General features: G+C 56.3%; 1 protein-coding gene across 9 annotated transcripts in view; it reads left to right on the top strand.

Annotated features, from left to right (window-relative positions):
* Positions 1–26,856, top strand: part of Sbno2 (strawberry notch homolog 2) — a 47,471-nt gene that overhangs the window by 3,573 nt on the left and 17,042 nt on the right. For 5 of the 9 annotated variants that reach the window (XM_036170396.1, XM_036170392.1, XM_036170394.1 and 2 more), the window contains exons 2-4: positions 13,894–14,070; positions 15,555–15,628; positions 17,457–17,568. In XM_036170396.1, the coding sequence (XP_036026289.1) occupies positions 13,987–14,070; positions 15,555–15,628; positions 17,457–17,568 (270 nt within the window). In that variant the 5' untranslated portion in view covers positions 13,894–13,986. Of the gene's footprint in view, positions 1–13,893; positions 14,071–15,554; positions 15,629–17,456; positions 17,569–19,989; positions 20,087–24,603; positions 24,988–26,856 lie in introns of those variants that run through there. The other 4 variants (XM_036170398.1, XM_036170397.1, XM_036170395.1 and 1 more) reach the window with 3 other exon arrangements.

Genomic DNA, 26,856 nt, shown 5'->3' with positions numbered 1-26,856 from the left:
CTCACCAAGCAGCCCAGGCCAGTTCCCAGTGGGAGCCCAGCACAGAATGAAACTGAAAGGGGGCAGTGGCTGGCACGGCCCAGGTCCTGCTTCATGTCAAAAGTGACAGCGTGAGTCCAGGAGGAAGTCTCCCCACCCTGGGGTCAAAGGCTGCAGGTACAGGGCAGGTTGAGGGTCCCAGGAAGCAGCAGGTCTAGGCCTTGGTGGTGGTGGCGGTGACTCACGGTGACCAGGGTGGGGTGACTGTACCAGGAGTGCCAGCAGGTCAGAGAGAAAGTCCCTGCTCCACACAGTGGCCCTAGTGCCAGGATAGCAGCCACCCACCCCAACTGCTCCATCTTTCTGCAGCCCAGGGTGGCCTTCTGAACATCAGGTAAACCAAGGCAAGCCTTGCATCCCTGGGCAGTGTGTCTCCCACACCCCCGGTCTCTGCTGCAGGTAGAGAGGGGCAGGGTGTAGTTTGGGCTCTGGGGAGTAGATGCTGTGGGATCCAATGTGCCTGGTGGGGACCAGGGGCGCTTATTACAGATGGTTAAGAGCAGCCGGAACATTCTGGGTTGGGCCAGTGAGGGTTCTGTGTGTACCCCAAGTGCTGTGAATGGGTTATCTGAGCCCCTGTGTCCTGGCCATCGGGGTTCCTGTCTGAGCCTGGCTAGAGGCCAGCTACGGAAACCTGTTGGTGTTGGCTGGACACAGGTGTCTTGGACCCTGGGAGACAGCCTCTTAGATTCTGCAGCTTGGCCTTCCGAGACCTAGGTAGAAGTTGAGGACTCAGGGATGGCATTAGGGTGTCCCAGAGTTGACATCTCTACTCTGGCTTTGTGGGAACCTGGCAGCACACAACATTAGGGGTTGGGTGTGACATCCTGTGTCGCCCACTCTAGATAGTCAGGGGCTGCCACCCTAAACTCCGATCCAAGTCTTCTCCTGAAAAACCAGCCTGTCTGGATGCCCAGGGCCACATTCCTTCCTCCTGCCCACTCCTGCCATGCCTGGGCCTCCCCAGCGTGCCCCGCCCACCTGCTCCCTCTGCTGGAGGCAGGGCTGGCTGTTGAGCCCCTGAGAAGCTGTGGGCCTCCCGATACCCCAGCATCTGCCACTGAGCCTCTGGAACCCTGCTGGTCATTGAGAGTCTCAATTTCAAGGCATGTGTCTGACCTTGGGTGGAGTTGGGCTCTCTCAGGTCTGGCCTAGAGAGCCACCAGAATAGCCAGCCCTGTGGGCATGCTGTCTTCCATAATCAGGACTGCAGCTGTGAGTTTTTGGCAAGAGTCATGGGGGAGAGGCTGTAGCTCAGTGGTTAGAGCGCTTACCCGGCATACACACGCATAGCCCTGGGTTCCTTTTCCGGTACCCGGCTGGTGTGGTGTGGTATACTCTGGAGTTCTGCGACAGAATGAGTTCAGGGCCAAAATCATCCTGGGTGTGTCTGAGTGGCCATGGTGTCCCCAGGGTCCTCACAGGCAGAGGACCCTCTCTTCCACCAACTGTGGGCAAATCTGAGACCCCAAGTTGAAGCACACTGACTGCCCTGCTGGTTGTGGAATGGAGACAGCAGGAGTCTTCTGGATTCCAGTCCTACCCACTGACAGCATACAGAGGTGGGGCTTCCCCTCCCCACCAGTCTACAGCCTACCCTGTGTCGCCCCTCACCGTGGGAACTGGCCAGGGCCTGGGCCCCCTTCTGGAGGACCCCCGCCTTATACTGCTGGGATGACATTCTCACTGTAGTAGAGAGAAAACAGTATGCCTTGCTTGGGCTGCTGAAATGTCAGTCAAGCCTACTAGTGTGTAGTGTGGAGCATGGGGCCTCCCTTACATAGACAGGCTCTGCTCCTGTCCCTGAAGCCCATCCTCAGGCTGGGCTAGCCTCCGTTTTCTTCTGGACATTGAGTAAATAACCTTCATGCTGGACCAAAGGGACCCGAGGACAGTGGTGGTCACTGGGACATGACTGGCCCAGTGATGGCCAGCCCCAGCCACCACTGGGGTTCTCGAAGGAGCACTGAGCTTGGGGTGGGGGTGGCAGCAAGCGAGGGGTGGTAGAGACACCCCACTATGCTGTCCATACACGTACAAGGCCATGTCGTTCAAGGACCAGGAAGGCAGCTTGGGCGGGGGAGGTGCGGAGTAAGGGGGAGGGTTGGCTCACCATCTGCTTGGGTTGATCTGGGGGTCAGGAGACCATAGTCTCTCAAAGACCACGCTTAAGCATGAGACCCTAGCGGGTCTCCCCAGATGGAGACACCCTGTGGAAGCCATCCACAGGAGGCTGGCCACCTGTGCCCCATGGGTGGATGATTGAAAGCAACAGATCAGCCGTTGAGCTCAATCCCCAGGGCCAGTGCTCCCCCCACCCCACCCCCGCTCTGTCCAGGGCAGGGAGACCCAGGCCGAGGCTCTGTCAGCCTCAGGGACAGGCAGCTGCAAAGCTAGCGATAGGGAGAGCTGTGTATCCCAAAGCTGGGCACTGGGGCAGGTCCTGAGGCTGTGACCCACTGACCTGTCGGCGTGCCTTGCTTTATGTGGCACCCACGCCCCTCTGCAGCGGGAGGAGGTGTATGCCCAGGGGCTCTGGAAGCCAGCTAACACCTCCAGTGGGGACTGTGAGCTCTGTTCCACATGGTTACTGCTGGCTGTGCCCAGCCCTGAAGGCACCTGGCGTCTGGAGCTGACTCCTCAGGTGAGGTTTTCCTCCTGGTGGTGGCAGCAGCATCCACAGGGCACTGACTGAGAGCCAGGTGTGGTGATGTACACCTGCCATCCCAGGAGGATGAGTTCAAGGTCATTTCCAGACAATGGAAAGCACCATACCATGGCTAAGCGTGCCCCCTCCCCCACACCCCCCCCATAGCTGTGTAAACTGAGGGTCCCAGACACCTCTGTCCCTGTCATTCTCTGCACCTCCTGTGCTCCTGTCTACACTCCCAGGGTCAGGTCTCAGAGTCAGGCATAAGGCGCTCTCCCTACTCACTGTCCTCCCGGCCTTCCCTCTAGCCTGTGGTGATCAGTGAAGTTCTCCATGTCCCCCACAGTGGGGTCAGACTAGGGCCCTTGAATTCCCCCATGCCCTCGCCAGAGAGGCAAGGTTAGAGCCAGTTTAGGGGATGCCAGACACTGCCACCAGGCCTGGGACACCTTGGGCTGCTGCTTCTAGCATGGACAAGATCTCTCAGTAGCTTTGGTGCCTGTCCTGGAACTCTCTCTGTAGACCATGCTGGCCTTGAACTCACAGAGACCTGTCTGTCTCTGTCTTCCCAGTGCTGGGATTAAAGGCATGCGCCACCACCGCTGAGCCTTAGTATGGGCGTTCTTGTGGCCAGCTCTGCCAAGGGCCAGAGGGTCTCTAGCCTGAGCACCCCACCCCCGCCCCTGAGCACACAGCTGTTACCCCATGCCAGCATCCAGTCCCATGGGCAAGGCCTCTGTCCGGCCAGACCAGGAAGTGTTGCAAGAGAGGGTGGGCAGTTCAGACATCTACTCCAAGCTCCTCCCTAAATCTGGCACTCTGGTCTTCTAAATGTTCCCTCCTGCCTATCCCTGTCCCTCAGAAGGTTCTGGAAGGCAAGGGTGGGCCATTCCATTGGAGATGAAGGTATTGTGTTGAGCTTCCATACTGTGACTCTTGAGTAACACTGGGAAAGGGCTGTGGTGGCCCTGTGACCACTGTTCCCCAGGACGCAAGTGCAGCTGAAAGTCAGGGCTTTAGGGCCAAGTCCAGCCCCCACACTTTTCTCTGAGGGGTCACATGAGGTTGATGGAGGGGTATCCTGGGCTGAGGGGTCCTGCAGCCAGCTGGTGGCTGAGGTGTGGGCTGAGGGGTCAGAACTGTAAACTTGAGGTACAGTCCACGTGCAGACCCCCGCCTCCTGCACCCTGTCCCCATTATACACATGTGGCTCCTCCCACCAGCCTGCTGGTGACCCTGTGCCCACGTCCAGAAGGACCTGGGGTTAGGCTGGCTGTGGCCCTTGCCTGTCATTGGCATCCTCATCATTGTGTGCCAGGGCCCTCCAGGGAACTCTGAAAGCCCAAGGAAACGGGCTGGGCCAGGCTGGGGAGCCAGCGAAGGTCAGGGCTGCCTCCATCACAGCTCAGATGCCCTGTGAGTTTCCCAGAGCGCAGAGCTTTCCAAGCCACAGGAATGGAGAGTCCCAGAACCCCAGCCCTGTTCCTGAGGAACCGATGCCTCAGTCTCACACCACACCGTCCCCAAGGCCAGGACTCTGGACTTGAGATTGGCACCTAAACTGTATCTGTTGTGTGCTCAAAGACCCTTTCTCCAGACAAGGTGCCTGGTGCCCACCCGTGCCCTTCAGGGCTGAGTCCTGCCCTCCTTCCAGGGGGCGACCACTGGGGTGCAGAGCAGTGGAGGGCATGGGACTGGTCCTATGCCCACCCCACCCCTTGTGGTAGGGAGAGATCAGCCTGAGTTCCCTGTGTGTCACCTGGTAAGATCTCTGGGGAGCCCTACCAGTTGAGGTGGAGGTCTGGCCGGCTCTATTTTTTTTTTTTTCTGACTCTTTTTTTTCTTTTTAAGATTTATTTATTTATTATACATAGTGTTCTGTCTGCATGTGTCCTTGCTTGTCCTTGGTTGTGAGCCACCATGTGGTTGCTAGGAATTGAACTCGGGTCTTCTGGAAGAGCAGTCAGTGCTCTTAACCACTGAACCATCTCTCCAGCCTTTTTTTTTTTTTTTTTTTTTTTCCCCTGAGACAGGGTTTCTCTGTGTAGCTTTGGTGCTTGTTCTGGATCTTGCTCGGTAGCCCAGGCTGGCCTCGAACTCACAGAGATCCATCTGCCTCTGCCTCCTGAGTGCTGGGATTAAAGGCACACGCCGCCACCACCCCTGGCCTGCCCGGCTCTATTTTTGACCGCTCAAATTACTTATTTATTTTTTACATTCACTTCTTTTTGGTGGGGTTGGGGGGGGTGGTTGTGTGCAGCACAGCGTGCATGTAGAGGTCACAAGACAACCTGTGAGAGTTCATTCTCTCGTTCAGCCATGTGGGGCCTGGGGATGAGACTCAAGTCACCAGGTTTGACAGCAAGTGCCTTTGCTGGCGGAGCCACGGTGCTGCCCACGTCACTTATGTGCTGGTGTCTGCCTCCTGAGGCTGGGGAATAGGTTCAGGTCCCTGAGTGTGGGGGTCCTTGCCAGACACTTGATCCTCCAGTCACGGGCACTAGCCCGTGATTGAGGCAAGGCCCCCACCCCACCGTGTTCTAGCAATCAGAGAGGGAGGTGGGCCAGGGGAAGAAAGGTCCTCCTCTCACCCTGGCTCTCCAGGGCCACTGCGGTCCCAAGTCAAGTCTGGGGTTTACGAGAAACTCTGAGACCTTGGAGATACCCATGTTATCTGTCCCTGAGAGCATGGGCAGCCCAGGGGAGGAGGAGGCGGGCACACGGGCTCCTGGGAATGGGTGTTGGCCTTGTCTCCTGGTGTCTGCCTGAGTACCGTGGCCCGAGAAAGGGGTGTGGGGAATAGTCTCTGGATACCGTGCCTTAAGGACATGGCCTCTCCCACAGCGAGCCTGGACCTCTACAGAGGCCAAGAAAGGGATGTGGGGTTGGGGTTTTGGGGGGGCCAATGGGAAAGGGGTCAGGGTGGATTGGCTGGGCCAGACTGCCAGACTGGCGTCCTTGGTCAAAGTGAAGCTATGGGGGGAGACTGCCTGGCTCACGGTCAACCCCGCGCACTGGCCAAGGTGGTAGGAAGCACGGTGCATTAGCTGTGGACGAGGCTGAGGACTGTGCCCTGTGCTGCTTCTGTGGACACTTGAAGAGTGGTGTAGAGGGGTGAGGCCTTCCAACCTCAGCCGTGCACACGTGGAATCCGTACGTCCATCCCTGAAGCCGAGGACAGATCCCTTGCCACCTTCTGCCATCCCTTCCCTCTGGGATCTAAGTGCTGGTTCTGTGCAGGACAACTTGATGGCTGAGGCTCGGTACAGCACTCACCTGGCATGAAGCCCTGGTTTCTGTGGCCTGTATATTAAGAGGCAACACCCAGAGCCACCCACTCTCAGTGCCAGATCATTTGTTCTGGAACTTACTTTTTTTGGGGGGTGGTATTCAAGACAGGGTTTCTTTGTGTAGCTTTGGAGCCTGTCGTGGACTAGCGCTGTAGCCCAGGCTGGCCTCGAATTCACTGAGATCTGCCTGCCTCTGCTTCCCGAGTGCTGGGATTAAAGTTGTGTGCCACCACCGCCCGGCTTCTTCTGGAACTTTCTGTTTCGAGATCACACCATTGGGTCCAGTAACTCTCTGTGAACTCACGGGTCAGTCCACGTTTGCCCTGGTTACCAAATGAGCCGAGTTTGGAAGAGGTTTCCTTGCTGTCATGAGGGGTGGTGGCTGGATATTTCACCTGTGTGGTCCCTGCTTCAATGTGGCTGCACCCCTGCCTGCCTCCTGCCCACGGGTGCACTTACGTGGGAGCTTGCTCTGTGTACTCTGCTTGAATCGGTTTGTGTGGCTAAACCTGGGCTCTTGAACCAAGTCTCCAAGTGCACTGATATGAGTCTGGTTTAGTTTGTGTGGTACTTAGGAATAAGCCCTGGGCTTTGTACATGCTACGCCAGTTTCAAAGCCTTTTTTTGTTTGTTTGGTTGGTTGGTTGTTTCTTTTTTGTTTGTTTTTGTTTTTTAAGGTTTATTTATTTATGTGTTCTGTCTGCATGTTCCTCTGCTTGCCAGAGGAGGGCATTAGATCCCATTACAAGTGGTTGTTGAAAATTGAACTCAGGACCCCTAGATGAGCAGCCAATGCTGTTAACTGCTGAGCCATCTCTCCAGACCCCAGTTTGATTTTTTTTTTTTTTTTTTCGGGACAGGGTTTCTCTGTATAGCTTTGCCCCTTTTTCCTGGAACTCACTTGGTAGCCCAGGCTGGGATCGAACTCACAGAGATCTGCCTGGCTCTGCCTCCCAAGTGCTGGGATTAAAGGTGTGTGCCTCCACCGCCCAGCTCCTAGTTTTAAAATTATCATCATTACTGCTATTTTAAAAGATTTTTATTTATTTTGGTTTTTCAGGACAGGGTTTCTCTGTGTATCCCTGGCTGACCTGGAACTTAGTAGTCCAGGCTTAGTAGTCCAGCCTCTGCCTCCTGAGTGCTGGGATTAAAGATATAGCCACTATGCTTGGCTACTATCATTTCTAACTATGCCTCCTGTTTTTATTATTATTTTTCAGATTTATTTATTTTTAATTAATTAATTTTTTTTTTTTCAGAGCTGAGGACCAAACCCAGGGCCTTGCACTTGCTAGGCAAACACTCTACCACTGAGCTAAATCCCCAACCCCAAAATGAATCTTTTTTCTTTCTTTTTTTTTTTTTTAAATGTATACAGTATTTTGTCTGCATATATCCCTGCAGACCAGGAAAGGGCACCAGATCTCATTACAGATGGTTGTTAGTCACCATGTGGTTGCTGGGAATTGAACTCAGGACCTTTGGAAGAGCAGTCAGTGCTCTTAACCTCTGAGCCACCTCTCCAGCCTGATTATTTATGTCTATGAGTGTTTGGCTGCATGTGTATGTGAACCACACATGTACCTGCTGCCCACAGGTGTCAAACAGGGGTGTCAGGTCCCCTGACTGCAGCTAAGGATGATGTGAGCTGCCATGTGGGCTGTGGGAACTGAAACTATGTCCTCTGCAAGAGCAGCCGGTGTGCCAAGCCCTGAGCTGTCTCCAGCCTCATTACAGTGTTTTAAAGAGGAGGGAGAGAGCGGGAGGGTGGCACAGGTCTTTGTTCCCAGCTACTCGGGAGGCTGAGACAGGAGGATTCCAAGTCTAGCACCATCCTGGGAAAGTTGCTGAATCCTTGTTGTTTTCACAAATGTTATTATTGGGGCACGTGCATGTAGAGGTCAGAAGACAGCCTGTAGGAATGACTTGTCTTCTGTCACCGCGGGGTCTCAGGTATTGAATCAGGGGTCAGGTTTGGTGGCAAGTGCCCTTATCCACTGAGTCATGGCACGAGTTCCTCAAAAAGTTATAAAAACCAGGTTAGGGATGTGGCTAGACAATAGAGCCCCTTGCTCGAATTTCCCACGGAGGGGCTGGAGGCGTGGTCAGGGTGGAGCCCCGCCCAGAATCCCCAGTGAGGGCTGGGGGCGTGGTCAGGATGGAGCCCCGCCTAGAATCCCCCAGTGAGGGCTGGGGGCGTGGTCAGGGTGGAGCCCTGCCTAGAACCTTTCTGTTCCTTTTGCCAACTCGCATTGTCCACCTTTAGCAGTCCAGGCTGTCTCAGAGGGCCTCTTCTGTGGGTGGACACATCTCTAACTGTGTCCACAGTCGGTACCTCTTCTAGTCAGCCCCCAGCTGTTCACAGTCTACTCCCCGTGAAACTGGCCCCAGAGGTTCATCAAGGCCAATGTGTGTACAGAGGAAGGGGCTACCTGACCCTGGGCTCTGTGACCAAAGGCTAGGTCTCCAGGACCTGGGAGTGACCGTGATGTTCTCTCACTAGACAGCTCTAGCTGGACAAGTCAGGACCTAATCAGGCGTTTGAGTCACCCAGGACTGCCTCATCTGAGCTGAGCCTCATGAACTCACTGGGTTTGGGGTGTGAGAGCCCTGTGGCAGAAAGACCAGCCCCCCAGAGCCCCTGTGGAGGAGGCCTGTGGGTCTCAGTCGTGGTGAACACAGGGCTCTTTATGCACTATCTATCTGATGTGTCCTGGCCCTGCCCCTGCATGTCTAACCCCAGGACACTCTGGTAGTTCCCTGCGGGCAGCAGATTCCAGACATCAGATACCCACTTGAGTGGGTGACTCCAGAGACACTAATTCACAGCCGAGGCACAGCCATGGGCTTCAAGGCTCCTGGAGGGCCACAGCAGCTGTGCAGTATGTCCTAGGCCAGGGTTGCGCCTAGCAGCTTGAGGGCCTTTGCTCCTTAGGGCTCTTCCTTTCTTTTAGGTTTTGTTTGCTTGTTCTCATGTGGCCCAGGCTGGCCTGTGCTCACTCACTGAGGTCCATGTGCTTCTGCCTCCCAGGGCTTGTGATTAAAAGGGTGTGCACTGCCCTGCCCAGCTCACCTGGACTCGATCCTGTTTCTTGTCTCCTGCGTGTTGGCATGACATGAGTGCAGCAGACTGCGGTCAAGCCCAGAGCATCATGCATGCCCAGCAGTGCTCTCCACTGAGCCCTAGCTCAGTTGTATTATTTTTTTGTTTCTTTATTTACTTACTTATTTTTGTTGATACAGAGTCTCCGTCTGAAGCTCAGGCTGTCTTAGAACTTGGGGAAATCCTCCTGCCTCAGCATCCTGGGTATTAGGCCTGAAAGCATGTGTAACTGTGTTCTGCAGACTTCTGAATACAGCCTTGGGATCTGGTCCCAGCTCCTTAAAGGGGTCTTGTGTGCTAGTCTGAAGCCTCAGCCAGGCCAGGGTCCAGGAGCCTCTGGAGAGGCTGCCCATGAATGGACCCCATGTCCTCCTACTTCATGTGCAGAGGGACCAGAGTCTGTCTCAGGAACGGGGGCTGACTGCTGCCGTGGTTCTCCGAGAGCACTCACTAGTTCCAGGTCCCCTCCAGGACAACTCCCTGTGAACCAGGTGCAGAAGGAAGCCACACACTCTTCAGAGTGGAGGAGGAGGAGGGCGTGGCATAGAGTCCCCTCCTGTGCAGGGGCCAGCGCCTGGCCTGAGAGTCACACTGAAAACAGACACAACAGGCTGCTTCACTTGGCAGGGCCCTTCAGGGCCAGTCCTGCCCAGGCAGAGGGTGCTTCTATGCCCTCAGGCTCCCGGGTGCTGTGTGGTGCCACCTCGATTCAGGGATTTGTTTTTGTGTGTGTGTTTAGTGTGTGTGCATACATGCATGTGTGGAGGTCAAGGGACAGCTTGCAAGGCACTGTTCTCTCCTTCCACCACGGGAGTCCAGGTGATTCAGTTGGGCATGATGTTGCAACCTTTAATCCCGGCACTTGGAGGCAAACATAGGTGGAGCCCTGTGAGTTCAAGGCTAGCCTGGTCTACACAGTGAGACCCTGTCCAAAGAAAAAGTCTTTAACCACTGAGCCTTCTTGCCAGCCCCTCCTGAGTGTATTCTGGGAGTTGGTGGACTGGCTGGATAACCTGGAGTGAGTTTACAGCAGTGAACAGGGTACCTGAGAGACCTTGGGAGACAGGATGACCTCAGGGGATGCTGGGAAGGATGGAGGAGGTGGTGCCCCGCTACGGCTGCTAGCAAATAGGGTGTAGGTTCAGGTTGGGCACTGCCCTGTGAGGGTGGCCACAGGGGATCCTGGGTGTGGGCAACAATTACAGCTGTGTCCTGCACAACCCCAGCACTCAGACATTTAATTCCGTGTCCAGATTTCCTACTAGCCATTTAAAATTTTTACTGTGTGTGTATGTACGCGCGTGCATGCCATGGAATGTGTGTGTGTGTGTGCGCGCGCGCGCGCCATGGAGTGTGTCAGAGGACAGTTTGCAGGAGTCGGATCTTTGCTCTTGCTGGTCATCAGCCTGTGGTCTGGACATTCCTTTTTTTATTATGTATAGAACAGCATGTATGACTGCAGGCCAGAAGAGGGCGCCAGATCTCATTACAGATGCTTGTGAGTCACCATGTGGGTGCTGGGAATTGAACTCAGGACTCTGGAGGAACAGTCGGTGCTCTTAACCTCTGAGCCTTCGCTCCAGCCCCCAGGTCTAGACATTCTTATTCTGAAGTCACAGACTGGTCTTTTTGTCCAGTTCTCTCACTAAACACAATGTCTCCAGTGTCCCTCACCTTGTGGAGTGTGGCTGAAAGCGGAATTGCTGGCTGGGCTTGTGGCAGCTCTTTTTTTTTTTTTTTTTTTTCCCCGGAGCTGAGGACCGAACCCAGGGCTAATTCCAAAATATCCCCCCCCCCTTTTTTTTTTTTAATTTTTCAAGACAGGGTTTCTCCGTGTAGCTTTGTGTCTCACTCTATAGCCCAGGCTGGCCTCGAACTCACAGAGATCCGCCTGGTTCTGCCTCCTGAGTGCTGGGACAAAAGGCATGCGCCACCACCGCCTGTCCTCTGTTTGACTCTTAAGGAACCACCAGACACTTTCTAGGACTTTGTCATGTTGCTGGCCTGCCTGTGCTGTGAGGGCCTGGCTCCTCCTCTACAGGGTCCAGTGATTGCCTTGGCCACTCCCCATGTTGCCCCAACCCTTACCAGGTTCAGGTCTGAACCTTCTGCCTGCTCAGAGGAGCCGGCAAGCATCAGCAAGGCACAAACCCCAGGCTCCTACCACTCAGTGGCTACTGAACCTGACCCCTGTCCCTGACTGATCAAGTGTGACCCACATCTCAGGGACTGCCACTCAGAACAGGAGGGAACACCTGTGCTCCAAGGTGGCGAGAGGACAGGATACCAGCACCCAGGGCCAGCCTGCTCTGCAGGGCCCTGAGGACTGTCTGGAGGACCAGTCAGCTTCACAGCTGGACAGCAGCACAGGCTGGGCTCTGGAGGGGTTCTGCTCCACTCACCTTCAGGTACTTGGTTGGGAGGCAGAAGCTGGGCTAAGGAGAGTCTAGACCCTTCAGTGGTTAGGTCTGTCACTTGATGGGCTACTAAGACTCAAGGGCCACTGGTGCCAAGGTAGAGCCGGGTCTGGACTGCCTTGCCCCTGAGTGTGAGTGTGTATGAGTGTGTGTGTGCATGCACATTTGTGTATGAGATTTTGTACAGCTGCTTGTGTGGATACATACACAGACACCAAAGGACTCTACCAGTCTCTGCCTTATTCCTTTGCTTAAAAAACAAAAACAGGGCCGGGCGGTGGTGGCGCACACCTGTAATCCCAGCACTCGGGAGGCAGAGGCAGGTGGATCTCTGTGAGTTTGAGGCCAGCCTGGTCTACAGAGTGAGATCCAGGACAGGAACCAAAACTACATGGAAAAACCCTGTCTTGAAAAACCAAACTAAAACAACAACCCAAAAAACAAAAAACAAAACACAGTCTCAGGCTAGAGAGATGGCTCACAGGTTTGGAGCATTGCCTGCTTTTTGTTTTTGTTTTTGTTTTTAAAGATTTATTTATTTATTATGTGTGCAGTGTTCTTCCTGCATGTATGCCTGCAGGCCCGAAGAGGGCACCAGATCTCATTACAGCTGGCTGTGAGCCACCATGTGGGTGCTGGGAATTGAACTCAGGACCTCTGGAAGAACAGTCAGTGCTCTTAACCTCTAAACCTTCTCTCCAGCCCCATTGCCTGGTTTGGAGAGGCCCCAAGTTCAGTTCCCAGTACGCTGGTTCACAACAGTCTATGTCCAGTTCTGGGGGATCCAATGCCCTCTTTCTGGCCTCTGTGAGCGTGCGCGCGCATGCGCGCGCGCGCGCGCGCGCGCGCACACACACACACACACACACACACACACACGGTGCATGAACACAAGTGCCAGCGCGACCCACACACATAACGTTAATTGTCAAGGATGGCCTTAGACTCCTCACCGTCCTGCATAGGCCCCCCAGTGCTGGGACGGCAGGTGTGCGCTGCAGCGCCTGGTTTTTGCTGAGGATGAATCCAGGCCCTTGTGTATACTGGGCCAGCGCTCTACCCACTGTGTCCTGGTCTCAGCCTGACTGACTCCCTGGAGAGTCTCCCACCGCTGCCCTGGAGCTCACTGTTATTTGATTGCGTCTGTCACAGTTAACTGGTGGCCTTATGTGTGGCCATGCCTGGCTTGTTCCACGGTGCTGGGGATCCAAAGTCTGCCCATTGGGCATTTTACCCAGTAGACCCTTTCTCCAGTTCCTTGTTTTATTTCTGAGAAAGGGGCTCATGTAGCCCAGGCTGACCCTAAATTCCCATGTATCCCAGACTGGCCTTGACTTCCCGATCCCCCACTTCTACCTCCCTAGTGCTGGGGTGGCAGGTGTGCACCGCCGCAGCTTGTGTATGGGGTGCTAAGGATCAAACCCACAGCTTCATCTATCCCTGGCAAACAGCCGAGCGCCACTGTGGTCCAGGCCGGTCCTGAACTTGTCATCTGGCCACCTTGACTTCTCACGTCCTGGGGTGACAGGCTTGGAGCACCCAGGGCCAGACAATCGTTCATCATTAACCTTACCCCTAGTTCACCCCCAAATAGGAGGGAGGTAGTCCTCCAGATCACACAGTGTCCATCCACCTTGTGCTGCTCTGAGTGCTGTTCGGTGGTGACCAGGCTGTCACAGGTCTGTTCCAGCTGAGCTGTTGGCCGTCCAGCTGGGGCTAGTGGGGAGCAGGACTCCTAGCCTTGCTGGCAGCCTTGCCTCTGTCTGCTGGCCCCCTTCCCTCCCCCGCCAGCATCCCCAGGCAGGCCCTTCCGCTGGCTGGATTGCACAAGCCGCTGCCTGCGGCTTGCGGCCTGGGCTGTGGGCAGTTACTGGAAGGCCAGCTCTGCTCCAGGGCTTGACTGGGCGGTGGCCTCCTTCTCCCTTCCTGCCCCTCTGGTGATTAACCTTGTGCGATCCCTGCCTGCATTCCACCACCCTCCCGGCTGGCCTAGGGGCTCAGCTCTGGGGTCAGGGCATATTTGTCCTGTGTTTGACTATGTGGGGGCTCAGGGTTCATCACCCCTAAGCTTAGGACACCCTGATCAGGGCTTTCCTTGGTCTGACCCAGCGGGAACTTCTGGGGTTCTTCTGAGAGACTTGGGGCTCCTGGCAGGCTCTGGGTGTCTGTCTGCAGAGGGCCTAACTGACTCTCCCCATGGGGCCAATGTGGCCTCAGGCTGTTCTGCTCATAGTGGCCTGACCCAGTGGTAGTAGCCATGCCATGCCCAATGCTGATGGCCTCAGTGCGGCAGGAGCCACACCTGTACCTCCTGCCCCGACCCTTCCCAGACAGGAGGGCAGGAGTGGGAGAATCCTCACGGGCAGTTCAGGATGGCCTCTTCTGCCACTACAGGACATGACGTCGCCCCTGCTGCTGTCATCACCAGAGTGAGAAGCCCACATAGCCGCCACCCACGGGTCGCGGAGCCCCACTGCTACCCGCCTGATGCTGGCAGTGGAGCCCACCATGGATGGGGACTTCCCTCCTCCGCCCGAGCTCCCGCCCCCTGGAGGTGGCATCCAGCTACAGGTGAGCCTTGTCCTCAGTCTCGCAGCCACCCAGGGGACGTAGTGGATGCCCTGATGGCAAGCCTGCCATGACCACCTTTGGAGCTCCCTAGCTCCCTGTGACACCCTGGACAGGGTCCTGTCCCAAGTGAGGAAAAGTTGACTTTGACCCTGGTCTGCCTGCATCATCTTCCCCTGAGTCTCCTGCCCCACAGTCCACAGTGGAGGGCTTCTGTCTGTCTGTTTATTGTTGTGTTTTTGATACTGGGTTTCGGGTAACCCAAGCTGGCCTCAAGTTTGCCAGTATGGGAGGGTGATCACGAACTCCTGAAAGCCGGGGTGACGGTTGTGCTGGGGATGGAATCCAGGACTTGCATGCTGCAAACAGCCCCAGCTCCAGCCTTGCTTTTGGGTTCTTTGAGACAGGGTCTCACTCTGTCCCCAGACTGTCCTGGAACTCCCGGCAGGGGCTGCTCTTAAGGAAGACAGTACCTCTGCCTCCTTGTGCTCTCACAGGCCCTGAGGATGCAGGACAGACACAGGAAGGGTGGGCGGTCAGAGCCGTGTCATAGCACAGTCCCAGGGGACACAGGTGAGGACAGCTGACACCACACACTGCTGTGCTGGAGCAGGGAGAGGAAAGGTCATTAGTGGAGCTCCCACATTAGGGAGTCGGGGAGCAGCAGCTTCCGACACCCAGAGTGTCACTCACAGCTCAGAAACCCAGGCTGGAGTCCAGTACCTGTGGCCAGTGGCAGCCAGGCTGTGCCCAGCTCCTGCCTTTCTGCTTGCCCTCCGTGTTCCCCGCCCACTATTCCTCCATCCAGCCCATAATTTACTGAATTATTTCCCTATTGTGGGGCCTTTGGAGAGAGTCCAGTTTCCTCTGCTATAAATAGTCCGCTTTCTCCTGCCTCCATCCGTCCCCATGCTGATTCCCAGACAGGAGTCAAGGGACGGGACGGGGTGGTGGGCTCTCAGTGCATGGCGCTGGGACCACCACCATGTGGTCCTTTATGGTGACATGCCAGGGCAGCACCAAAGCCCCAAATGGGATAGGAATGCTGGTCCTTTGTGGAAGAGGTCCTGGGTAAAGCTCAACTTTGCCCAGAGTACCCTTGGGGCCTCAGAGCTTGGAACCACACCCCCAGCCTAAGCTACTCCCTAGCCCCTCACTGGGGATTCTAGGCGGGGCTCCACCCTGACCACGCCCCCAGCCTCTCACTGGGGACTCTAGGCGGGGCTATGCCACCAAGCCTTGTCCCTCTCCCTCCCAAGCATAGCCTCCTGGGATCTTACTGCGAGGATCCTGGTCAGCCCTTCAGCTGCACGTCCACACTCGGGGTGTTATTTGCTCCCTTCTGCCCTCTTTGTGACCCTCTACGGCTCCCCTCATGCTCACGGGGCAGCTGAGACACTGGCTGATTTAGTGGCTCTCTGTGACCTCCGCCCTTTGCACAAGGGCCCTGCTTCCTTCCTGCTATCCCTGATGTCCCTGTGTTTCAGAATCGACTCCTGCACTGTCCCTGGTGGAGCAGTTTCTCACCGGCCTCATATCCCACCTTCTCCAGTGAAAACCAGTAAGTGTTCAGAGGGGCTTCACTCCATACAGTAGAGCAGCCAGGAGGACCCCTAGTCTAGAGAGGGCGTGTTTGCAGAGCCCTGTGTCAGGGCAGAGGATGCTGGGAGAGGACGCCAAGGCGTGGAAGGGGTTTGCCTGGGGAGCATGCCCTGTGTAGATAGCTCACAGCAGATGTGGTCAGAGCTTCTGCTGTGTGTGTGTATGTGTGTACATGTTCTAAGCATAAATCCGTGGGAGTCTGCGTAAAGGGCAAAATGGATTTATTAGGAAAGAAAACCCACTAAAACAGAATAGGAGAGCCGTCCCAGGGTCCTGGAAGGCTGAGGTACTGTCCCACGCTGCTGAGTCAGTTCGCCATCCAAGCCCATGAGAGAGAGAGAAGAGAGGTCTTAAGGGTAGCCCGAGGCCACACCCCAGGGCCAGGTACTTCTCTAGGGTCGGTGCTTCAAGGTCACAGATAGAACAGACATCTGCTTCAAGGTCATAGAACAGATATTTACTACAACATGTGGAGCCAGAAGTCAGTGCTGGGCACAGTCCTCAGTCACTAAACACCTTTTTCCCCTTTAAACTTGAGACAGGGTCTCACTCAGTAACCCTGACTGAGCTCCCTATGTAGTCCAGGCTGGCCTGGAACTCACAGAGATCCACCCGCTTCTTCTTCCCCAGTGCTGGGATTAAAGGGTGCCTGTCAGCTGGCCGGTGGTGGCGCACGCCTTTAACCCCAGCACTCGGGAGGCAGAGGCAGGCAGGTCTCTGTGAGTTCGAGGCCAGCCTGGGCTACAGAGTGAGCTCCAGGAAAGGCGCAAAACTACACAGAGAAACCCTGTCTCGAAAAACCAAAAAAAAAAAAAAAAAAAAAAAAGGGTGGCTGTCACACCCAGCTCATTTGTGGGTATTTTGAGTGCATGTACGTTTATATATGATGTGCACATATGTTTATATATGACGTGCATGCCATGGAGGCCAGAAGACAGTTTTGGATCCCCTAGAACTGGAGTTACAGATGGTTGTGAGCCACCATGTAAGTGTGGAGAACCTGAGCCCTCTGGAAGAGGGGCCAGTGCTCTAACCACTGAACCATCCCTCCAGCCCCATCCATCTTGATTTTTGAGATGGGATCTCTCACTGGACCTGGAGCTCACCAGTGTCCCAGTGCTGAGGTCGTCTGTATATGTGGCCACACCTAGCTCTTCTGGGTGCAGGTCCTCTGCTGTAGGGACCCGGCTCTGGAATTTATTATGTGAGCTCAGCCTTCACATCATTTTAGCAAACCTCTCCAGATAAGAGGTAGAGGCCCTAGGTATGGCCATTGTCCCTTCGCCCCAGGAACCAAGGAGGACAAAGAGTTGGAGCTCCAAGTGGAGAGGCTCTGGGACCAACCGCCTCCTTCTCTGCCCCTGTGACTTCCCCACCCCCACCCCAGGCTCAGTACAGCTCACTGGGTCCAGCCCTCCTCACTGCAGGGTCTCATTACTCAGATGGGAGAGAGACAGCTGTGGCAGGACTGGCATCTGTCCATGCACGCCCTTCTCTTCACCATCCTTGGCCATTGAGAGACAGGGCAAGGTGCAGATGGACAGGGGGAAGCCAGGGCCTTGGGTCGTGCTTGTCGGGGTGGAGTCTGAGGACCATGGAGGAAGCGCTGGCCAGCTAAGCTGTGCGTCTGTCAGAAACACCTGGGCTGGATCCATGACTGCCCAGAATGGCCAGCCGAGCCTTATAAGCCTCGTGACTGAGCCCCCACACGTTAAGAGGGGTATCGGGACCCTTTTCTCCCCATGCTCCACTCCGCCGCGTGGTCACTGTCCTCCTTCTTTTTGCAGACAGTTTGTGGGTCCCACCCCATTCCTTGGTGGCCAGTCCTGCCCCGACACCAGATACCACACCACAGCCACTGTCTCCAGCATCTTCTCCAAGAGCGGTGACTTCCCTCAGGTAACAGGCACCCTTGTGCCTAGTGCACAGGCCCTGAGCCATGGCTGTGGCCACCAGTCTTCAGCAGGGCTGATGGACAGGGACTCACGGCCACTCTGGGCAGGAGAATCAAGCCACCCAGACTGGTCTTGGCATCCTGGGATTGAGATCTGCTGTCACTGGCCTTTGAGACTTTGCCTCAGGGTTGTGTCTGGAGGGGACTCTTCCATAGCCAGGGGAGCTGTATGAGGAAGGCTGAGGTTACCAGGGTCTGTGTCCCACGGGTCAATCATCGGCCGCCATGGGGTCTCATGCCCGCTTCTCAGCCTGCAGCGTGGCGGGATCTCCCTGCAGGTGCTACACAAGCATCCGTGCCCTCTGTAGCATGTGCTGGCAGAAAAGCTACCCACAGATCACAGGAAAGGGTCAGAATCCCATTCCCCATGGGTCACTAGGGCATCTGCCCCACCGGCCCCTCTCAATGCCACCCCGGGACTCACAGCAGCCAGCTGTCCCAGGGCAGCGACAGGGCAGTGGCACGTGTCTCTGTCACCTGGTCTCCAGAAGTGTAAAGGATGTGGTGTCATTGAGCTCCTCAGAACACAGCGAGGAAGCCAAGCCTGTCAGCTCGCGCCTCCTGGCCTTGTCTGCCTTCTGTCTTTGTCTGTGTGTCTGTCTCTGTGTTAGTCAGGGTTCTAATGGATAGCAGCGATGAATGAACATATATATTATCCACACATAGATATCGATACAGACATGTGGCCATTTAGTAAGTGTGGCTTATAGGCTGTGGTCTGGGTAGCCCTATTCCGACAGTGATTGTCTCCAGCAGTTGCTCAGACCACAAGCGGGTCTCAGCAGTCCCAGTCCAGTGCTGGAGTCCTGGAGGATTCCCGGGGAACTGCTGGCCTCAGTCTGCACTGGGATCCTGGGGAAGTGGGCTCTAACACCAGTGAAGGAAGCTCAGCCGCAGGGTAGACGAGCCTGCCAGCGAGAGTGCGGGCAAGCAGGCGGAGGGCAAAGGCTTCCTCCTCGTGTGGGCTGCCACCGGAAGGAGTGGCCCAGGTTAGGGTGCAGTCAGGAGAGTCCCCCACAGGTGTATCCAGCTGCTTGGGTTAGTTGTTCCAGATGTGGTTGAGCTGGCAACATATCGGCTATCACACTCTCTCTGTATTGTCTCCCTGTCTCGTCTCTGCCCTCTGTTCATGTCTCTGTCTCCATCTCTTCTGATGCCAGAGGCCCACACCTGCCTCCTCCCTGAGGCCAGGCCAGCTGTGCTCTTGTGGTCTGCTCCTTGTCTGAACCCTGTTTGTCCCAACACCCCTGGCGACATGGTGGCTAGCTGTTACCTCTCATGGCAGATGGCCATGTCCATCCAGAGGATGAGCATTTATTGAGCACTTGCTGTATGTGTGCCTGGACATACTGTCCCCAAGATGCCTGTGCCCTGTCCACAGAGGCTTGGACCCAGGGGACTCTATCAAAACCACTGGTTGTGGGGCCAAGCTTGTCACCTGCCTCCACCTCTGCCGCCTCCGCAGGCCGCGGGTGGCCTTGAGTTCCATGGAACGTGAAGGACCAGACTTGAGGCGAGCGTCAAGCAGGGCAGAAAGGACTTGAGAGTGCTTCAGTGAGGCTGAGCTGGGGACCTCCCCTTAGGGCTCAGGGAGGCCGGACGGTGAGAGTCGAGAGCCCAGGGGATGCCATGCTGCCTGCCCTGGACAGGGAGGAGGTGCTGCCAGCCTACTGCAGGTGCTGGGCTGCCAGGGTGTGGTGCCAGCCCCACCCTCCTGGTATAGAGTTCCCGCCCTGCAGGCTTAGGCCTCTGTGCTCTGTGTGGACGTGTTCACCACTGCAGTGGGAGCCAGGAGTCGGCAGAAAAGCCAGCCCTGCCTGGAGCCAGCAGAGAAGAAACCCTCAGGCAGCTGGAACTAAACACAGCCTCCAGTTTCCTGGGAGAAGAAGCACAGAGAGAAAGGGGATGAGCCATGTGGCAGGAGGATAGTCTGGGGGGTTCCTGGGCTACACCTCCAGAGTCTGCCTCAAAGTAACAAGAAAACTGCAACAGGGGAAGAGACAGAAGGAACCCAGAGTAGTGTCCGTCATTCTGTCTGTCCCTTCCTCGTGGAGAGGAGCCTCCTGTGCTCATGGCAGCTTGGAGTCGCCTCTGCTGTCTGCTACCTCCTGCTCAGGCTCCTTGTCCCTCTGCTGTGACCCCAGCATGGGGTCGGCTCCCAGGACACCTTCGACACCCCGGGGCCCCGGTAGCTGTTGACTGGGCCCGTCTTATGCCGTGGTCACTTGGGGCTCCAACAGAGTGTCTTGAGTTCCTGACAGCACCTCCTGGAGCCCTGCCTTCCTTTTCAACCAGCCCCAGCCCTCAGCCACCCGCTTCTGCAAGGAGAGGGCCCCGTGCACCCCTGCTCTGCCTTCCATCTCCAGGTGGCATGGAGCCCTACCCCATGGGCTCTGATATCCCTGCTGGATGACCGGAACAGTTCACAGACCCCTGTGGGATAGCCCACCCTGGGCTGTGCAGGTGCGTGGGTACTCGACGTCTGGTTTGTCTCCATTCTTGAGTTTTGTTTTTTAAGTTGAGACATCATGTGATTCCAAAGCTACCATGTCACTCATCCCATGAATTACCACCTCTCCTCCTCGGTGCCCAACACCTAAGAATCCTTTTCCTGACTTTGGATTCTCCTGCTCTGGACATTTGCTGTCGGGGAGTCCCACATTGTATGGCCTTTTGCGTCTGGGTCTGTCGCCATGTTCAAGTCCCTCCACGCTGTACCACTGCCTTTCATGGCTGAGCAGCACTTCCCGTGTGTGTGTGTGTGTGTGTGTGTGTGTGTGTGTGTGTGTGTGTGTGTGTGTTCCGCTCACCAAGTGACCCTCGTGGATCTGTCCCTGTGGTTCTTGGGTACGTGCCCAGGAGTGCAAGCGCAGGTGACCGCTGTGTGCAGTCAGTGGAAGCTTCTGTTTCCGGGGTACAGACAGGGTGGACTGTTTCCCCGGGAGTGAGGGGTGCTGGAGGCAAGAGGGAGGGACCTGCCGTCCAGCCACCTGCCCTTCTACCTTCTCCTGAGGCCCTCCTGGCCTCTGTCCCTCCTGGAGTGCCCTGGGTCCTCAACATTCGCAGTGCCGTCTAGCGCTCCCTTGAGGCCACATTCTTAGCCGGGGCCCTGTGCAGGGAGGCCCAGAGCCCAGTGTGCACAGGTAGGCCTGCACCCCAGGCCCCCACTTCCCTCCGAGACTGTGTGTCTCTAACGGGCTTGCCTGGCCGGCCGGTTGCTGGGAAGCTTGATGAGCTCACGCTCAGGAAGGAGCCGGGCTGCGCCGCCTCCCGCCCCCCCCCCCCCCCCCTGCCCAGGGCCGCATCGACTGCTCCCTCCGCAAATGCTAGTCGGGACCAGAGGTCTGGCCACTGCCTGCCCAGCAGTTTACCGGCATCAGAGAAAGGAGAGCCAGAGAGGGGCGCTCGCTTACGGGAAGCCACGCTGACTGCTGCCACGGGTAGAGAGGTGGGCTGGGGGCACCCTGTGCATGGAGATCCAGAGCACTGTGGCCCTGGCTGTGCACAGAACTTGTGAGCCACGGGGCGGGGCTTGTGGAGAAGCAGGGAGTGGGCAGGGCAGGGAGCCCAAACCTGGCTCTCCAGCTGGGAAGCCTGGTGTGTGGGGCTGGGCTGCAGTCCCTCCCTGGCCACTCCCACCACCCCAGTCACCAGGTGTCAGAGCCTGTCTCCTCCGTCCTGTGTCTTGGCTCCTTGTGTCTGTCCCTCCATCCCATAGAGACATCTGTGGTTGGGTAAAAACTCAACCCTGACCCTGTGGGTCTTCCTAGTAGCCCAGTATTTCTGCTGGACTGTCTTGCTAGGAGCCAAGCCCAGACACAGGCTCTTCCAACAGGAGTGTTGTATTTGTTTGGTGTTTTTTTTTTTTCCCTTGGTTTTTTGAGACAGGGTTTCTCTGTGTAGTTTTGGTACCTGTCCTGGATCTCCCTCTGTAGCCCAGGCTGGCCTCGAACTCAGAGATCCACCTGCCTCTGCCTCCCGAGTGCTGGGATTAAAGATGTGCACCACCACCATCTAGCAAGTGTTTTATTTGTTTGGTGTTTTTGTTTTTTATTTTATCTTATTTTATTTTTTTATTTATTTTGAGACAGGGTTTCTCTGTGTAGCCTTGGCTGTCCTGGCTCACTCTGTAGCCCAGGCTGGCCTCAAATTCACAAAGATCCGCCTGCCTCCGCCTCCCGAGTGCTGGGATCAAAGGCGTGTACCACCATCTGGCCCTGTTTTTTGTTTTTGTTTTTTTATTTCAATTTTATGCATACATTTGTCTGTGTGAAGGTGTCGGATCCCCTGGAACTGGAATTATAGACAGTTGTGAACTGCAATGTGGGTGCTGGGAATTGAACCTCTGAGCCATCTCTCCAGCTCCTGTTTTTTAAATTTAATTTTATAGTTTCTGGTTTTGTTTTTGTTTTTGTTTTTGTTTTTTTGGTTTTTGTTTGTTTGTTTGTTTTTTTAAACAGGGTCTCATGTAGTACAGGCTAGCCCTGAACTCACTGTGTAGCTGAGGATAACCTTGAACTTCTGATCTTCCTGGCTCTCCTCCCATACCTGTTTTATATGGTGTCTGGGATGAAACCCAGGATTCTATGCATGCCAGCACCCACTCTACCCCGCAAGCCCAGCACCAATTCCCGTATTCTTTTTGTTTGGTTGCTTGGGGTGTTTGTTTGTTTGTTGTTGTTGTTGTTGTTGTTGAGTTGGGGGTCTCTCTACATAGCACTGACTATCATGGAATTCATTTTGTAGACCAGGCTGGACTTGAACTCTGCCTCCTGAGTGCTGACACTAAAGACATATGCCAGCAGGCCCGGCTTATTTCATTTTATAGAGACCAAACTCTCATTGTGTAGCCCAGGCTGGCCTTGACTCCATGACGGTGCTCCTGCCTCAGCCTCTCGAGTGCTGGGTCACACGCATGAGCCACCACGTCAGATGGACACATAGCCCCATCTCTGCTCGGGCCCCACGTGGGGCTAGCAGCCCTCCCGGCCCTATTCCGGCCCTTTGATATGGTACAGGGAACCCTCTGTATTCCCAGCCTGGCCACGCAGCACCATACCAGGTAGGCAGGGGGACGGGAGCCAAGGCAGAAGACAAGGTGGGAATGAAGCCTGAGGTCAGAGGAGGTGCAGGCTGCCCCTGTAAGGGACGTTCACCCCACTGCTTCTACCCAATCAAAAACCAGCCTGGGACCCCGTCCATGCCCTCTGGCCAGCCCTGCCGCCCACTCCTGGCCATAGCCACAGACCTCCATATCAGCAAATGTCCCGCCCCTGGACTTTGTGCTCTAGCCTGGCCCTGTCCATAGGGTCCCTCTTTGCCTTATCCCCAGCTCTCCCTGCTCCCAGCCTAACTGGCCCAGCCACTCTGTGCCCTAGCCTTGTCCTCCTGGTCCCTAGAGCCCCCTTGCCTGGCAGCCAACATGGCCTGGCCTCCAGGGGCTGTGAGGGCAAAGTGACTTCACAGCCATGGTCAGAGACCCCTCCCCGCCACCCCGAGTACTCTCTCATGTTCACCCAAATCTGACCCCGGGAGCATCCTCAGGCCCTGCACCCTCACATCTGTCCCTGTCCTCCTGAACCCTGCCACCCCCCACACACCACTACCACATACACACAGGGTTTCTCTGTGCAGCCCTGGCTGTCCTGGATCTCGCTCTGTAAACCAGGCTGGCCTCGAACTCAAGATCCACCTGCCTCTGCCTCCTGAGTGCTGGGGTTAAAGGCGTGTGCCCCCACGCCTGGCTGGCAGTTCTTTTTAAATCAGAATTCATGCATCTGTAAAGATTGTCCTTTCAGAGTTCACTGATCTCCCACGGGAGGATCAGGAGTTCAGGGGTAGCCTTGGCTGCATAGAGTATATGTATAGACCAGGCAGGCCTCACCTCTCTCCAGTTGTAGACCATTCTGTCTCCTCAAGGAAAGAGTGTCTCTGTGAGAGATTACTGCATCCCATAGCCAGCCCGTGGAGCCCCATGTGCTCTTGTGTCTGGTTCTCACTGAGCACCGTGTGTCCTCAAGGTTCTTCCATGCTGTGTCCTGCTGGAGTCTGTTTCCTGTATGTGGCTGTGTGATACCCCTGCCTGTGGACAAAGCGTGCATTGGTGGACGGTGACTGATTCACTGCTGTGGGTGCTCCTGGTTTTCCCATGAGTACCTGGAAATGCGTCTGGAGCTTGCTTGCCGGCTGCTTCCCCAGGGTCTCTGGGCTTCAGCTCCCCACATCCCAGTCAGCACTTACTCTTGTTACCTTTTGAGTCTAGCTGTCTTTGGAGGTATTGGCCCATTCTCATTTCTCTTTAAGTTCACTGAGATAGGCTCTTGCAGTGTAGCCCAGGCTGTTCTCGCAATCCTCCTGCCTCAGCCTCTCAAGGGTGATGGCAAGCATGCTCCACAATGGCCGGCTTCACTTTGATGACTGGAATTGACCTTTGCTCAGTGCCTGCGCCAGGACAGGGGGGTCCTGGGTAGGCTGATGCTGCCAAGGTCCGTGAGGGCCGGGCACATGGGTTTGCTCTGTCTGCTGCTTCTGGGGCCTTTGTCCCTGGATGGGATCCCGATGGCCTGGGCTCCTCAGCCTCCTTCCCAGGAGCTCTGACACTGTGTGGCCCTCTTCAAGGAGGCCTCTCCCTCTAACAGGAGAGGCCTGTCCCGGTAGGGGAGTCAGCTGTGGGTGATTGTAGCCCTGTGGGGGATCACATCATTGTGCTGCACCCTGCCTGCCTACAGTGGAAGGCTCTTCTCCCTCACGGTTTGACCCTGGGGTGAGGAAGCTTGAGAGTATGGTTTGATGAAGGGCTGAGGAGCTCAGCTTAAGGGAGGGATAGAAAGGTACCTAGACCTCAGTTCCCCTAGCCCAGCTTCTTACAGTCTCCCTCCAGCCCCTAGTCCCTGTCATCCTTGGGCAGGACACAGGACAGAGAGCCCAGGGCTTCCGTAGTCCTGGGGAAGCCGGAGGCTTTGTCCTCTACCCTCACGGGATGCTCCGGAGGAGTGGGGCCAGACCAGGAGCTGGGCCCAGCAGGGTGCGCCGTTGTTGACAGCCCTTCTGGGCCGATCCGCCCCCTACAGTAATTCTCCGCACTCTGCCAGTAACTGCCCTGACTTACCAGGCAGGCATCATTTCCTGAAACTCAGCCCAGCCTTAGGGGAAGTCGGGAGCCCGTGACTAACCTCATGCAAATGGGGCCAGCAGGATCGCTGCTGCCTCCGTGCCCCCCGGAGCTGCTGAGCCTGCTGCCACCGTGGTCATGAGGCTGCTCCCCAGCAGCTCTTGCAGGGGGACCCAGCGGCCGCCGCTCAGCGCCCCACACCCCGACCATGTCGCAGCTACGCTTCTGGCTGCAGTTCGCCACGCTCAACAAGGTAACCGGCAGGGACCAGCAGGGCCACCAGAGCCACCTGTGGCGCCCCTGAGTCCCACAGGTGGCAGAGCTGTGGCGCGGGACGCCCCCAGCCCTGCCCACTCTGTACTTCTCTTGGCAAGTTTCAGTGAATGTGCCAGACTTTTTTAAGCCATTGATTTGGTACTCGGGGTAGTCGCCGGCATGGGGGTGATTGGGGAAGGAGATACAGGGTGTAGGTGGCCAGAGCTGACCCAGCTCCCCTCCATGCTGGGGAAGGGGTTGAGGGTGTGCTCAGCCTGGGTGGGGCCACTGCCAACACCTCCTCCTGGGCCACGCAGAACTTGGTCTCAGGCCGGTCTGGTGGGATAGGTAGAGCTGGGAGCCCGTCTCTCCTCTGACCTCCTGGTCCAGAAGGGGTGGGGGCTCCTTCCTGGACTGAGGGGGTGTCTGCTGTGTGACCTCAGAGTGGCCTAAGAAGATCTAGGGCTGGCTTCTGCTGGCTCCCCTCCCCTAGCAGGCGGACCAGTGCTGCAGCCAGTAACCACAGTGGGGACCCTCTCAACCTCCTCATTTTGTGCCACCCAGTAGGTCTGTGCTCTTGCCTCTAGAGACCCAGCAGGGAGAAGGTACATGGTATAGACTCTAGAGGGCCTCACTGGGAATCCCACCCTCAGAGCATCCTGCAGGGGAGGCCCAAGGGACCAGGCATCCAGCTGTGACATTTCAGTGATGGGTCAGGGGGTCACAGGGAATGCTCACCAGTGTGTGTCTGTGCAGATTAGGGGGTTGCGAGGAATGCTCACCAGTGTGTGTCTGTGCAGATTAGGGGGTTGCGAGGAATGCTCACCAGTGTGGGTCTGTGCAGATTAGGGGGGTCGTGAGGAGTGCTCACCAGTGTGGGTCTGTGCAGATTAGGGGGTCGCGAGGAATGCTCACCAGTGTGGGTCTGTGCAGATTAGGGGGGGTCGTGGGGAGTGCTCCCTAGTGTGGGTCTGCAGATTAGGGGGGTCTCAGGGAATGCTCCCCAGGGTGGGTCTGCAGATTAGGGGGGGTCTCAGGGAATGCTCACCAGTGTGGGTCTGTGCAGATTAGGGGGGTTGTGAGGAATGCTCCCCAGTGTGTGTCTGTGCAGATTAGGGGGTTGTGAGGATTGCTCACCATTGTGGGTCTGTGCACATTAGGAAGTTGTGGGGAGTGCTCCCCAGTGTGGGTCTGTGCAGATTAGGGGGGGTCTCGGGGAATGCTCACCAGTGTGGGTCTGTGCAGATTAGGGGGTCTCAGGGAGTGCTCCCCAGTGTGGGTCTGCAGATTAGGGGGGTCTCAGGGAATGCTCACCAGTGTGGGTCTGTGCAGATTAGGGGGGGTCACGGGGATTGCTCCCCAGTGTGGGTCTGTGCAGGTTAGCTGGAGACAACTGAGACCTGGGTCCTGGTGTCCTGGGGCATTGACACTCACATGTGAGCAGGGCCTGGGCACCCTGGAAGCCCTCTGTGTCCAGATGAAGTGTTGTCCCCATGCCTGTGGGTGGCTGAGCTGTAGGAGGTGGTGTCAGGGTGTTTGTCCTTTACTGGCTTTGTTGGGTTTCGGACTGGCGCTGAAGGTGCTTGCCTATCACCCCAGCACTGGAAGTGGAGGTAGGATTGGTGGTTCAAGGCCAGCGGGGCCTACATAGCAAGTTTGAGGTCAGCCTGGGCAATGTGAGTCCCAGAGTGGCCCTGCTCCCCAAGCCCTCACTTCCCCCCTGCGCTGTGCATGTCACACCAAGGGCCTTTGCTGACACAGTGTACTCTTAACCAGAATGGTCTGCCGCCGTGTCTAGTGCCTCAGTTTCCCCTCACTTTCTTTCTCCGTCCTGCGATGCCTCAGGACATCAGCCATCCTACCCCGT

This window comes from Onychomys torridus, chromosome 21, assembly GCF_903995425.1.
Source record: "Onychomys torridus chromosome 21, mOncTor1.1, whole genome shotgun sequence".
Lineage (NCBI taxonomy): Eukaryota > Metazoa > Chordata > Mammalia > Rodentia > Cricetidae > Onychomys > Onychomys torridus.
This window is presented reverse-complemented; position numbering and strand designations above follow the sequence as displayed.